This window comes from Crinia signifera, unplaced genomic scaffold (assembly GCF_055691185.1).
Source record: "Crinia signifera unplaced genomic scaffold, ASM5569118v1 HAP2_SCAFFOLD_864, whole genome shotgun sequence".
Taxonomy (NCBI): Eukaryota; Metazoa; Chordata; class Amphibia; order Anura; family Myobatrachidae; genus Crinia; species Crinia signifera.
Window position 1 is genome coordinate 11,383 of NW_028142779.1, and position 12,725 is coordinate 24,107.

General features: G+C 44.4%; 1 protein-coding gene across 1 annotated transcript; it reads right to left on the reverse strand.

Moving 5' to 3' along the window:
- Window positions 1-207: 207 nt before the first annotated feature.
- Window positions 208-1,872, reverse strand: LOC146056623 (general transcription factor II-I repeat domain-containing protein 2B-like). The gene has a single exon (XM_083168426.1). It carries the CDS (start codon window positions 1,870-1,872, stop codon window positions 208-210), a length of 1,665 nt encoding a protein of 554 aa, XP_083024552.1.
- Window positions 1,873-12,725: the final 10,853 nt, after the last annotated feature.

The following is a 12,725-nucleotide window of genomic DNA, read 5'->3' on the forward strand; positions in this document are numbered from 1 at the left end:
TGCCAGTACTAAAAGACAACGAGGGTACACCAGGCAGTTACCAAGTGAACAACTTGTAAAGTGCAGGGGAGCTTTAGGAGCACCGGTGAGTAGGTGTGGGGTGCCTATGGTCTCCCAGGCAGGATAATTTTTCAAATTTTCGGTGAAGTTCACTTACCCTGCGTCCACAGAAGCTCGGTCATGCCACGTCCCCTGCTGTCCTTTTTCTTAGTGAGACTTCTGACAGTCCTTGTTATCAATCATTTTTTTAAATTCTGGGTCATATGCGGTTGTCGCTACTCGCAGTAATTCTCTTACATGTGTATCTGTTAGAACAGATCTATGCTTTGATTTAACTTGTTTTAGTGTAGAAAAAAAAGACTCACAAAGGTAAGTAGAACCAAACATTGATAAAAGTCTGAGTGCTGCACATTTGACATTGGGGTATTTCTCCATTGGTACAGTTCTCCAGAACTCAATTGTTCCATCTTTCAGGACAGATTTAAGTCGGTCATCCTCATAAAATTCAAGCATCTCAATCTGTGTACTTGCTTCATCTGTGACTAAAGGGGCTTTCAAAGTGTTGGCATCCGTATTGAAAGGGTCAACTAGGAATCTAATCTGAGGTTTTTTCAGCTGTAGATCATGGAATCTTTCCAGAAAGCTGTCTTTAAGTTCTTCAGTCAATATTGCATACCGTGCTGTGCTACTTTTTAAGATATCAGGTACTTGTTCACTTTCCTTTAACAGTAAAGGAAAATGTGTTAGATCTCCCTTTTGAAGTTGAGTATTGAACAAATTGAGTGTGCTGATAAAAGAAAATATACTTTGCACCATGTCAGGCAGTATCTTGAATTTCCCTTGAAGATCCAGGTTGAGTCTGTCGAGATGCCGCAGCATGTCCACAAGAAATGCCAGGTCTAAAACCCATTGTGGATCTGACAGCTCAGGGTATTCCTTTCCTTTTGCTTCCATAAAAATCTTCACAGGGTTCAAAAGTTCCAAAAAACGAGATAAGACTTTACCTTTTGAAAGCCACCTTACGGTACAGTAAAGTGGCAGGTCGCCTGGAAGACCTTGGTCAAGCTCAGCAATGAGATTCCTAAATTGTCTGTGATTGAGAGCATGTGTGCGAATAAAATTGACTATTTTTAGGACAGGATCCATTACGTGATCCAAATGTAACTTTTTAGATACCAGTTGCTCCCGATGGATGATGCAGTGAAACGTCCAGAAGTCAGGGAACTGTTTGTCAGCCCGGCACAGTCCCACAAGGCCATTCACAGATCCAACCATGGATGGTGCCCCATCAGTTGCCATTGCTGTAAGCTTTGATATAGGCAACTTTGATTTTGCCATAACATCCATCAGTGTTTCTTTCACATTAATGCCCCGGGTTCGGTCTTTTAAAGGCATTATATCAAGGAGTTCTTCCTTGATTACACAATCCTTTGAAACAGTCCGTACAAATATTGCCAATTGAGATTTGTCCTGGACATCACAAGACTCTAGACGAGTCAATGCAATGCTGAGGTATTCACATTTTTGAAGATCAGAAGTTAATTGAGATTCAACAGAAACATTTATGTCTGATATTCTATGCTCAACTGTATGTCGTGAGAGTTGTAGGTCTGAAACCATTTTTTTCAGAGCTATATTTTCTGGGCACAGGATGGACACTACATCTGTGAGACATTTTTTAACAAATTCACCTTCATTATAAGGTTTTTTTGCACGGGCAATATTCCAAGCAACTTTATAAGAGGCATGTGTAACTGTCTCAGAATGTTTGGAAAATTTCTGGAACACTTGTGTTTGTTTTGCAATTTGACCCTTCAAAGTTTTTACCTTGTGAGATCGTAGTTCAGTACCTATAGGGAATTCCTCGTCCATTTTAGCATGATGTGTGCTAAAATGACGTTGAAGATTTGAACACTTGAAGTGTGTTAGTGCAGTCTGGCATATCAGACAGAGGGGTTTGCCTTTGTGATCTATGAAAAAATACAAGTTTTCCCATTCCGTTAAGAATGTTCTGTGTTCATCCTCGTATTTACGTTTATTTTGGGTTTTCTTTTCCATGTTTAAAGATGCTTGGAATATTCTGCAATTTCATAGAAAATAAAATACATTCATACGCTATCAAAAATGTTTAAATTAGGTCTGCAGACTATTATCAATCTATCATGTATATGGCACAAGTTCACTATTGCACACAAAAAACAATCCACATAAAAGCACAGCAGCCTACCAAAGAATCTTAGCATGTATAAAGCTGTACATCAGGTTTGAGAGGCAGGTAACCTGGTGGGGTATAAGGGCCAAATGCCAGTAAGGGCACTGTGCCGCAATGGCAGGCCCTTACAGTAACCTGGGTAAATGTCCTTTATGCCTTGGGCTACACAGCGACAACAAGCAACGGTGGCTACACCATTGACATCACTAGCTTTTCTTAATTTGTTTATAGTCAACATTGCTAAGCTATACTGTCACATAGTTCATTTTCACAGAGCAAAATGCATACTATGATAACAATTTCAAAATGCAATTAATAAAAAATAGGCTGTAGGTCAGAAATGGTGACCGTATACATTACAAAGAGAGAGAGAGAGTTTTTACATGTCGACGATTTTTCTGCAAACATGAAATCTGTTTTACATTCTGTTTAAAATTAGTGCCCCTTATCCTTATTACTTAAATACCAAGAAACGAAACAGCTCCTAGACACCCACCTACTGGAACAGGCCAAAAAAGACGTACTCTACACAAAACAAAAATTCTTTAGGTGGGGTAATAAAACAGGCAAACTGCTGGCCAACATGTCCAGACCTAAACATAAACGCACATATGTCACGGCAATACGCAACCCACAGTCCGGACAACTATCTACCAACACCCCTGACATACTCGCAGAATTTGAAAGATACTTCATAACATTGTATAGAGACCACACAACAGACACAGCAAACCAAGCAGATTTATTTCACCAATTACACCTCCCAAAGCTAACCCCATCACAAAGCGACATACTAACAGAACCTATACACCTAGAGGAGGTTTTAAAGGCAATCACTTCTTCTCATCTGGGAAAATCCCCTGGCCCAGACGGCCTATCAAATGAATACTTTAAACTCCTTCAACACCAACTAGCCCCGGCACTCACGGACCTGTTTAACAACCTCCTCACACACCATACCCCTTTCCCACATCTAACAAACACGACCACCATATTGTTACCCAAACCACAAAAAGATCCTCAATTAGTAGAGTCCTACAGGCCCATTAGTCTAATAAACACAGACATAAAATTACTAGCCAAAATCATAGCGGATAGGATGCAAACGGTACTCCCTGATCTTCTCACGCCAACACAACTAGGATTTATCCGTGGAAGACACTCAGTGAAAGGCATAAGAACAGCCATAGCAGCGGTAGCATCATCTTCCCTAACCAACACTCATACCAATATTCTACTAAGCCTCGACACCATAAAAGCTTTTGACACAGTGCTATGGCCCCACCTTTTCCAAACTTTAGAACACAGAGGCTTCAACACAACACTGATAGACTTTATTAAGTATCTATATAAATCCCCCACAACTAGAATCATGGTAAACGGTACCCTTGGCGACCCAATAGAGATGCAGAGGGGCACCCGCCAGGGTTGCCCTTTATCGCCCCTGTTATTCAATTTAGCTCTGGACCCATTTCTACGCCTCCTAGAAGCCGACACCATCTTCAAGGGCATAGCAATCGGATCCAGGGTTGTGAAGCTCACCGCATTTGCGGATGACATCCTACTATATATTTCCAACCCGACGGAGTCTCTCCATCACATTATACATCTATTCAATCACTTCAAAGAAATATCGGGCTTCGCAATCAACATGCAAAAATCCAAGGCACTTTCCCTGGCATCGCACCCTCTACCCACTGACTTCACTAAAAGTGTACCATTTGCTTGGGCCACTAATTCATTTACTTATTTAGGCACACAAATCCCCAGACATCTAGGACAACTCTATAAATTAAACTACGCCCCCATATTCCAACAGATCTACGAAGAGCTAAAAAACTGGAAAAACCTACCCATCTCCTACATCGGGAGAATAAACCTAATCAAAATGGTAACTTTCCCACGAATAATGTACCTCCTGCAGGGATTGCCCTTGTATATCTCCCCAAAAGACATTAAAATCTTCAATAAAAACGTCAGAGAGTTTATATGGAACAGTGGCAGACCCAAAATAGGCCTAATAAAGCTACAACAGCCCAAATGGAATGGTGGCTTGGGCCTACCGGATATTAGGCAATACAATAAAGCCACAATGTTCCGCTACCTTTCAGACTGGTTAGCAGGGACAGAACATTATACGTGCACTTCCCTGGAAAGAGAGATGGTACCGGGAAAATGCCTGCTGTCATTCCTACACCTCCATGACCAGGAGGTCCCCAAACAGTCACAAGAAAACCCCCTGATATGGAGTACAAAAAAAACATGGCACTGGATCAGAAGCCAAGCAGGCCTAAATTCCCACAAATCAATACATCTTCCATTCATAAATAATACAGATTTCCAGGAAGGGGCAGCCACATACCCATTCAATATATGGAGGGTGGGGGGAGTCACAGGCATTGGATCATTGATCGACAGAACAGCGCGTAGACCTTTAACCTTTTCAGAGGCGACAGAAAAATTCCCATGCCTAACGGGACACCCTCTGGCCTTCCTACAAGCCCAACATTATACTTCCACGGTAGTTCGTAACTTCTCAGACAAAGACTGGAACAACACCATAGATACACTCCTACTACAACCACCCCTAGAGAAAAAAGCCATATCCTGTTATTATCAACACTTCCAAATCATTCTAGACTATACAACCAGCAAACAAGGCATAGCCCAATGGACACAAAAATTCCCACAATACGACACAGATGACCTAATGAAATTCCTCCTAAAATCCTGCAAAACATTACCCTCAGCTTCGTATGTCGAGATGTTCCTTAACATATATCACAGAGCCTACCTGTCACCCCACCGGAGCCACTTAATGGGCAGAACAAATTCGAGCGCTTGCTATACATGTGGGGAACTTGAGGCAGACCTTTACCACTGCTTCTGGTCATGCCCAATGGTCAGAAGCTTTTGGCTCCAAGTAAAAAGATATGCAGAAACACACCTAGTAAACTACGTCCCATTCGTAGACGACTGGGCAGTGTTAGGCGTAATCCCCTCAGACCTAAGAGTAACAAAAGGCTGCAGAGACCTATTGCTGGCCATTAGTGCAGCCGCAAGGAAAACCATACTACAGGAATGGACTTCAACGTCCTCCCCAACCTTCCCCTTATTTAAACATAAACTTTTCCATCTTTTTAGAATGGATTGGGTCGAGACCACTTTAAATAAAGAATCCAAGGTCAAAAAATTCTTCTCAATGTGGGAAAGCTACATAGCAACACTATCCCTAGAAGTGAGGCAACAAATTCACAAGAGTCTAAAGGACACATCCTGGTACCTGTTACGTACAATAGCCGAGGATCACCCTGTGACTGTGACATAGCTCCCCCACTTTGACATTTTTTCTTCTTTATTTAATTTTTATTTTATCCACTACTCACACTATTTTCCCTTTCGGGGGTCGGCGAGGGCGGGGGGGGGGAGGCGAGAGAGAGAGGAGCACACCTTTTTGATTTTACAGGTCCGCATCCGGACTTCTTCCGATTTTTGAATTATTTTTTTTTTTTTTTTATTCTTTTTATTGCGTAATGCATTGCAACATTTACATATCTAGACATTGCAGTAATTACAAATTAGTCATACAGTATTACAAGTAAATTTCAAACAATTACATTGCTTTGTTATTTAACAATATCCAAAATCTGAAAATTCGAGAATTCAAGAATATCCTCTGCACATCTCTCCAATAAAAGGCAATATATGAGTAACCATGAAACGTCTCTTGAGAATTTTTGGTAGTTATTTCTTTGTATGTTTCTGTGTGTGAAGGTTCCCTCCACCTAAATCCCTCATCATCGGACAACAATAGCAAGACCCTTTTTATTTTGTACAAGGTTTATACCCGAGATTCCCGCCCCTACTCAACTGCTATTGGTGGATCTCCCAGCAGCCTCCTCGTCTCATACCACTCCGTGCATTGCAAGGTGTTTTGAATCCTCCTTTGAAAGTCTGCTGGTAGGGTCACAATATCCGATTTTTGAATTTTTATTTTATTTTTAATTTTTCTTATGTTATTTTTATTTCAACATCTTGTACTTATAATTAATTCATAATATTGTTAATATTAAAGAATTACCAAAACATCACTATGTAGGAAGGAGGAAAAAAAGAAAAACTCTGACTGTTATGCTATGTCTAAGTATAAAATCTGAACAGAAATAACTATTCATACACCCCGATTGTGACGGAAAAAGGAAAACTGAATAATGTGAAATTAATGGTCAATGTCAAAATTGTGATGTCAAATTTCTTTTTATTGAATTGTTATTCAATTGTTACAACAAAACATTTCATAATGTACATGAAAGTGTTTAATAAAAATATTTTTCAAAAAATTAGTGCCCCTTACACATTATGCCACATGGATTGAGCCAAAATTCTCCGCATACCACATTGAATGAGACAAAATTCACATCATGCTACACATAGCATGAGCCAAAATTCAAATTAATCACCACAGAATTAGCCAAAATTGTTCACATTACGCCAAATAGTATGTGACAAAATTCATACTATGCCACACGATATGAGACAAATTTCACACTATGCCACACGGTATGAGAAAAAATTCACATTATGATACCAGGGATGAATTCACATTGTACCACACAGAATAGCCAAAATTTCCACGGAATTAGCCAAAATTCAGAGAGAGAGAGAGAGAGAATAAGAATAGAAAGGCAGCAGGTTAAGATTTGCATACCTTAGGCTGGGTTCAGGTGCAATTCTCAGCAGTAGCAGCTGGGCGTAGGTGGCTGTGGTCAGCTGCTGGGCGAAGGTGGCTGTGGTCAGCAGCTGGGAGGAGGAGTCTGTGACTGGTAGTGGTGGTGCAGAAGACACTGTGGGAGAGAGATAGTGACAGCAGGGATAAGTAGAAGGACAGCAGTGATATACAGTGGGAGAAAGAAAGGCAGCAGGTTAAGAATGGCATACCTTAGGCTGGGTTCAGGTGCAATTCACAGGAGGCTGTGGTCAGCAGTAGCGGCTGGGCGTAGGTGGCTGTGTTCAGGAGCTGGGCGTAGGTGGCTGTGTTCAACAGCTGGGCGAAGGTGGCTGTGGTCAGCTGCTGGGCGAAGGTGGCTGTGGTCAGCAGCTGGGAAGAGGAGTCTGTGACTGGTAGTGGTGGTGCATAAGACACTGTGGGAGAGAGATAGTGACAGCAGGGATAAGTAGAAGGACAGCAGTGATATACAGTGGGAGAAAGAAAGGCAGCAGGTTAAGAATGGCATACCTTAGGCTGGGTTCAGGTGCAATTCACAGGAGGCTGTGGTCAGCAGTAGCGGCTGGGCGTAGGTGGCTGTGTTCAGGAGCTGGGCGTAGGTGGCTGTGTTCAACAGCTGGGCGAAGGTGGCTGTGGTCAGCTGCTGGGCGAAGGTGGCTGTGGTCAGCAGCTGGGAAGAGGAGTCTGTGACTGGTAGTGGTGGTGCAGAAGACACTGTGGGAGAGAGATAGTGACAGCAGGGATAAGTAGAAGGACAGCAGTGATATTCAGTGGGAGAAAGAAAGGCAGCAGGTTAAGAATGGCATACCTTAGGCTGGGTTCAGGTGCAATTCACAGGAGGCTGTGGTCAGCAGTAGCGGCTGGGCGTAGGTGGCTGTGTTCAGGAGCTGGGCGTAGGTGGCTGTGGTCAGCTGCTGGGCGAAGGTGGCTGTGGTCAGCAGCTGGGAAGAGGAGTCTGTGACTGGTAGTGGTGGTGCAGAAGACACTGTGGGAGAGAGATAGTGACAGCAGGGATAAGTAGAAGGACAGCAGTGATATACAGTGGGAGAAAGAAAGGCAGCAGGTTAAGAATTGCATACCTTAGGCTGGGTTCAGGTGCAATTCACAGGAGGCTGTGGTCAGCAGTAGCGGCTGGGCGCAGGTGGCTGTGTTCAGGAGCTGGGCGTAGGTGGCTGTGTTCAACAGCTGGGCGAAGGTGGCTGTGGTCAGCTGCTGGGCGAAGGTGGCTGTGGTCAGCAGCTGGGAAGAGGAGTCTGTGACTGGTAGTGGTGGTGCAGAAGACACTGTGGGAGAGAGATAGTGACAGCAGGGATAAGTAGAAGGACAGCAGTGATATACAGTGGGAGAAAGAAAGGCAGCAGGTTAAGAATTGCATACCTTAGGCTGGGTTCAGGTGCAATTCACAGGAGGCTGTGGTCAGCAGTAGCGGCTGGGCGTAGGTGGCTGTGTTCAGGAGCTGGGCATAGGTGGCTGTGTTCAACAGCTGGGCGAAGGTGGCTGTGGTCAGCTGCTGAGTGAAGTTGGTTGTGGTCAGCAGCTGGGCATAGGTGGCTGTGATAACAGGACACCACAGGCTTCTCCACCTGTATAATAAAAAGACACAGCTGGCTGCTCCCCTTGTATACTAACAGGACACCACATTCTGCTCCTGCTGTTTAAAAAAGGACACACAGGCTGCTCCCCCTGTATGATAACAGGACACCACAGGCTGCTCCCCCTGTATGATAAAAAGACACCGCAGGTTGCCCCCATGTATAATAACAGGACACCACAGGCTTCTCCCCCTGTATAATAAAAAGACACCGCTGGCTGCTCCCCTTGTATACTAACAGGACACCACATGCTGCTCCTGCTGTTTAAAAAAAGACACACAGGCTGCTCCCCGGTATGATAACAGGACACTGCAGGCTGCCACCATGTATGATAACAGGACACCACAGGCTTCTCCCCCTGTATAATAAAAAGACACCGCTGGCTGCTCCCCTTGTATACTAACAGGACACCACATGCTGCTCCTGCTGTTTAAAAAAGGACACACAGGCTGCTCCCCCGGTATGATAACAGGACACTGCAGGCTGCCACCATGTATGATAACAGGACACCACAGGCTTCTCCCCCTGTATAATAAAAAGACACCGCTGGCTGCTCCCCTTGTATACTAACAGGACACCACATTCTGCTCCTGCTGTTTAAAAAAGGACACACAGGCTGCTCCCCCTGTATGATAACAGGACACCGCAGGCTGCTCCCCCTGTATGATAAAAAGACACCGCAGGCTGCCCCCATGTATAATAAATAACAGGACACCACAGGCTTCTCCCCCTGTATAATAAAAAGACACCGCTGGCTGCTCCCCTTGTATACTAACAGGACACCACATGCTGCTCCTGCTGTTTAAAAAAGCACACACAGGCTGCTCCTCCTGTATGATAACAGGACACCACAGACTGCTCCCCCTGTATGATAAAAAGACACCGCAGGCTGCCCCCATGTATAATAAATAACAGGACACCACAGGCTTCTCCCCCTGTATAATAAAAAGACACCGCTGGCTGCTCCCCTTGTATACTAACAGGACACCACATGCTGCTCCTGCTGTTTAAAAAAGCACACACAGGCTGCTCCTCCTGTATGATAACAGGACACCGCAGACTGCTCTCCCCCTGTATAATAACAGGGTATCACAGGCTAGCCCGTATATATATATATATATATACATACCCCACCCTCCCCTACATGCATTATATTATTTTTTAGTTCGTACATACACAGTCCTGAAGGATGGAGGATGGGAGGAGGCTGGTGGGAGCAAGCGGCAGGAGCACGGCGTGGCGGTAGAACAATGAAGAGGACTGCGCAGTAGGAAATAGCCGCGCACACTGTTCCTATTGTGACTGCGCATGCGTGTCACACGGCGCCCGCGGCTCGTCGTCAAGCGTGAAAGCCCGGCGCCGCAGAGCCGCAGATCAAAGGGGGGGAGCCGCTGAAGGGGTGATAGCTCCCGAGCCGCACATGAGGCAGAGGAGAGCCGCATGCGGCTCGGGAGCCGCGGGTTGGCCACCGCTGTGATAGAGGATAGGGGATAGGTGATAGAGGATAGGGGATAGAGGATAGGGGATAGGTGATAGAGGATAGGTGATAGAGGATAGGTGATAGAGGATAGGGGATAGAGGATAGGTGATAGGGGATAGGTGATAGAGGATAGGTGATAGAGGATAGGGGATAGGTGATAGAGGATAGGGGATAGAGGATAGGGGATAGGTGATAGAGGATAGGTGATAGAGGATAGGTGATAGAGGATAGGGGATAGAGGATAGGTGATAGGGGATAGGTGGTAGAGGATAGGTGATAGAGGATAGGGGATAGGTGATAGAGGATAGGTGATAGGGGATAGAGGATAGGGGATAGGTGATAGAGGATACGGGATAGAGGATAGGGGATAGGGGATAGGTGATAGAGGATAGGTGATAGAGGATAGGGGATAGAGGATAGGTGATAGGGGATAGGTGATAGAGGATAGGGGATAGAGGATAGGGGATAGATGATAGGGGATAGGTGATAGAGGATAGGGGATAGGTGATAGAGGATAGGTGATAGAGGATAGGGGATAGGTGATAGGTGATAGAGGATAGGGGATAGGTGATAGAGGATAGGGGATAGGTGATAGAGGATAGGGGATAGGTGATAGAGGATAGGGGATAGGTGATAGAGGATAGGGGATAGGGGATAGAGGATAGGTGATAGAGGATAGGGGATAGGTGATAGAGGATAGGGGATAGGGGATAGAGGATAGGTGATAGGTGATAGAGGATAGGGGATAGAGGATAGGGGATAGGGGATAGAGGATAGGTGATAGCGGATAGGGGATAGAGGATAGGGGATAGGTGATAGAGGATAGGGGATAGAGGATAGGTGATAGAGGATAGAGGATAGGGGATAGGTGATAGAGGATAGGTGATAGGTGATAGAGGATAGGGGATAGAGGATAGGTGATAGAGGATAGAGGATAGGGGATAGAGGATAGGTGATAGAGGATAGGGGATAGAGGATAGGTGATAGGGGATAGGGGATAGGTGATAAAGGATAGGGGATAGGTGATAGAGGATAGGTGATAGAGGATAGGGGATAGGTGATAGAGGATAGGTGATAGGGGATAGGTGATAGAGGATAAGGGATAGAATATAGGGGATAGAGGATAGGTGATAGAGGATAGGTGATAGAGGATAGAGGATAGGGGAGAGGTGATAGAGGATAGGGGATAGAGGATAGGTGATAGGGATAGGGGATAGGTGATAGCGGATAGGGGATAGGTGATAGAGGATAGGGGATAGGGGATAGGTGATAGAGGATAGGGGATAGGTGATAGGGGATAGGTGATAGGGGATAGAGGATAGGTGATAGGTGATAGGTGATAGAGGATAGAGGATAGGTGATAGGGGATAGAGGATAGGGGATAGGTGATAGAGGATAGGTGATAGAGGATAGGTGATAGGGGATAGGTGATAGAGGATAGGTGATAGAGGATAGGTGATAGAGGATAGGTGTGTTAATGGCGATTAAATATGACCAAAGAAACAATAAGTGAAAAGCGCAGATTACGTATTGTGTCCGTAACCTACGTACCCTTTATTCCTTTATTCCAGCGTAGCGTACCTTTATTGTGTATTATACACCACGGAACCAATACCTTAATAAGAGACCTCTTCGCAGTACTTTGTCTCTACTTTGCGAATATACCTTTTATCGCTAAATGCGAATAAACCGACACAACCACAGTATAGAAGTAAGGAGATAGGAACTCCGTAAAAAGTTGTATTTAAGTCCCTAATGGACAAAAGGGGGTTACAGAAATAGAAAATACAGGTATAACAGGTAATACAATAGACTAACAATGAATACAATAATCAGGCTCTGCTAGGGGGGAAGAAAACAGATACAAGACACAATCAGCCAACAATACTATAAGAATAAATACCGTGAATGCAACCGTTACCGTCTCATCAAATATGCGAAGCGCAGTCCGGTCAGAGCTCGCTATCGCTCAGGGTTGAACTATAGCCCGGTAGAAGGTCAGGGAAAGGTAGATGTGCCGAAGTGACCGTGGCTGCTCTGGGTCACCTATCTTATAGGGTCAGAAGGGGGAGGTCAAAGGCCATTCCCATTGATCAGAGATCGTATGTCAGGTCCACTGTGATTGGGGGTAAGACGATGCCCCTGGTTTGAATAGGTGCAGGGGAGTGAACTTTAAGAGTCCTTTGTTTGATGGTTTCGTCGTCAGCAGTTGTAAATAACTGTAAGAACCAGTTTCATCTAGATTCCTTTGTTACATACTTTCAACAGAAACTGTCTCTGGAATATGGATTATGTCCATAACTATCGGGCCGTGTGTATTGTGAAATATTCGCAAAGACCGGAATACTGCGCATAAGGAACGGAACGGAACGGTACTAAACATGATACAGGCAGATGTATGCAGGGCTAACTAAGCTATGTGTGGCGTTCTAAACCTTTAACTATATTTTACTTAGTGTCAGTATGTCTTTATGAATTTATGTGTGATAGTATGGCTACTCTTCTGGTCCACTTTGTCACACAGAATCGGGTATGGAAACTTTATTAGCGCAACTCTGCGAACCAAAATGGCGGCCATACTATCCTAAAATGGCATGTGTGTAACTCGACTTCCACAGTCCACCCTTTAACAGTAAATATAAAACTGTTACAATACAAAACATTTTACACAGCAATACAGAAATTCATAATCCTAACAGAGAAATTGGGATACAT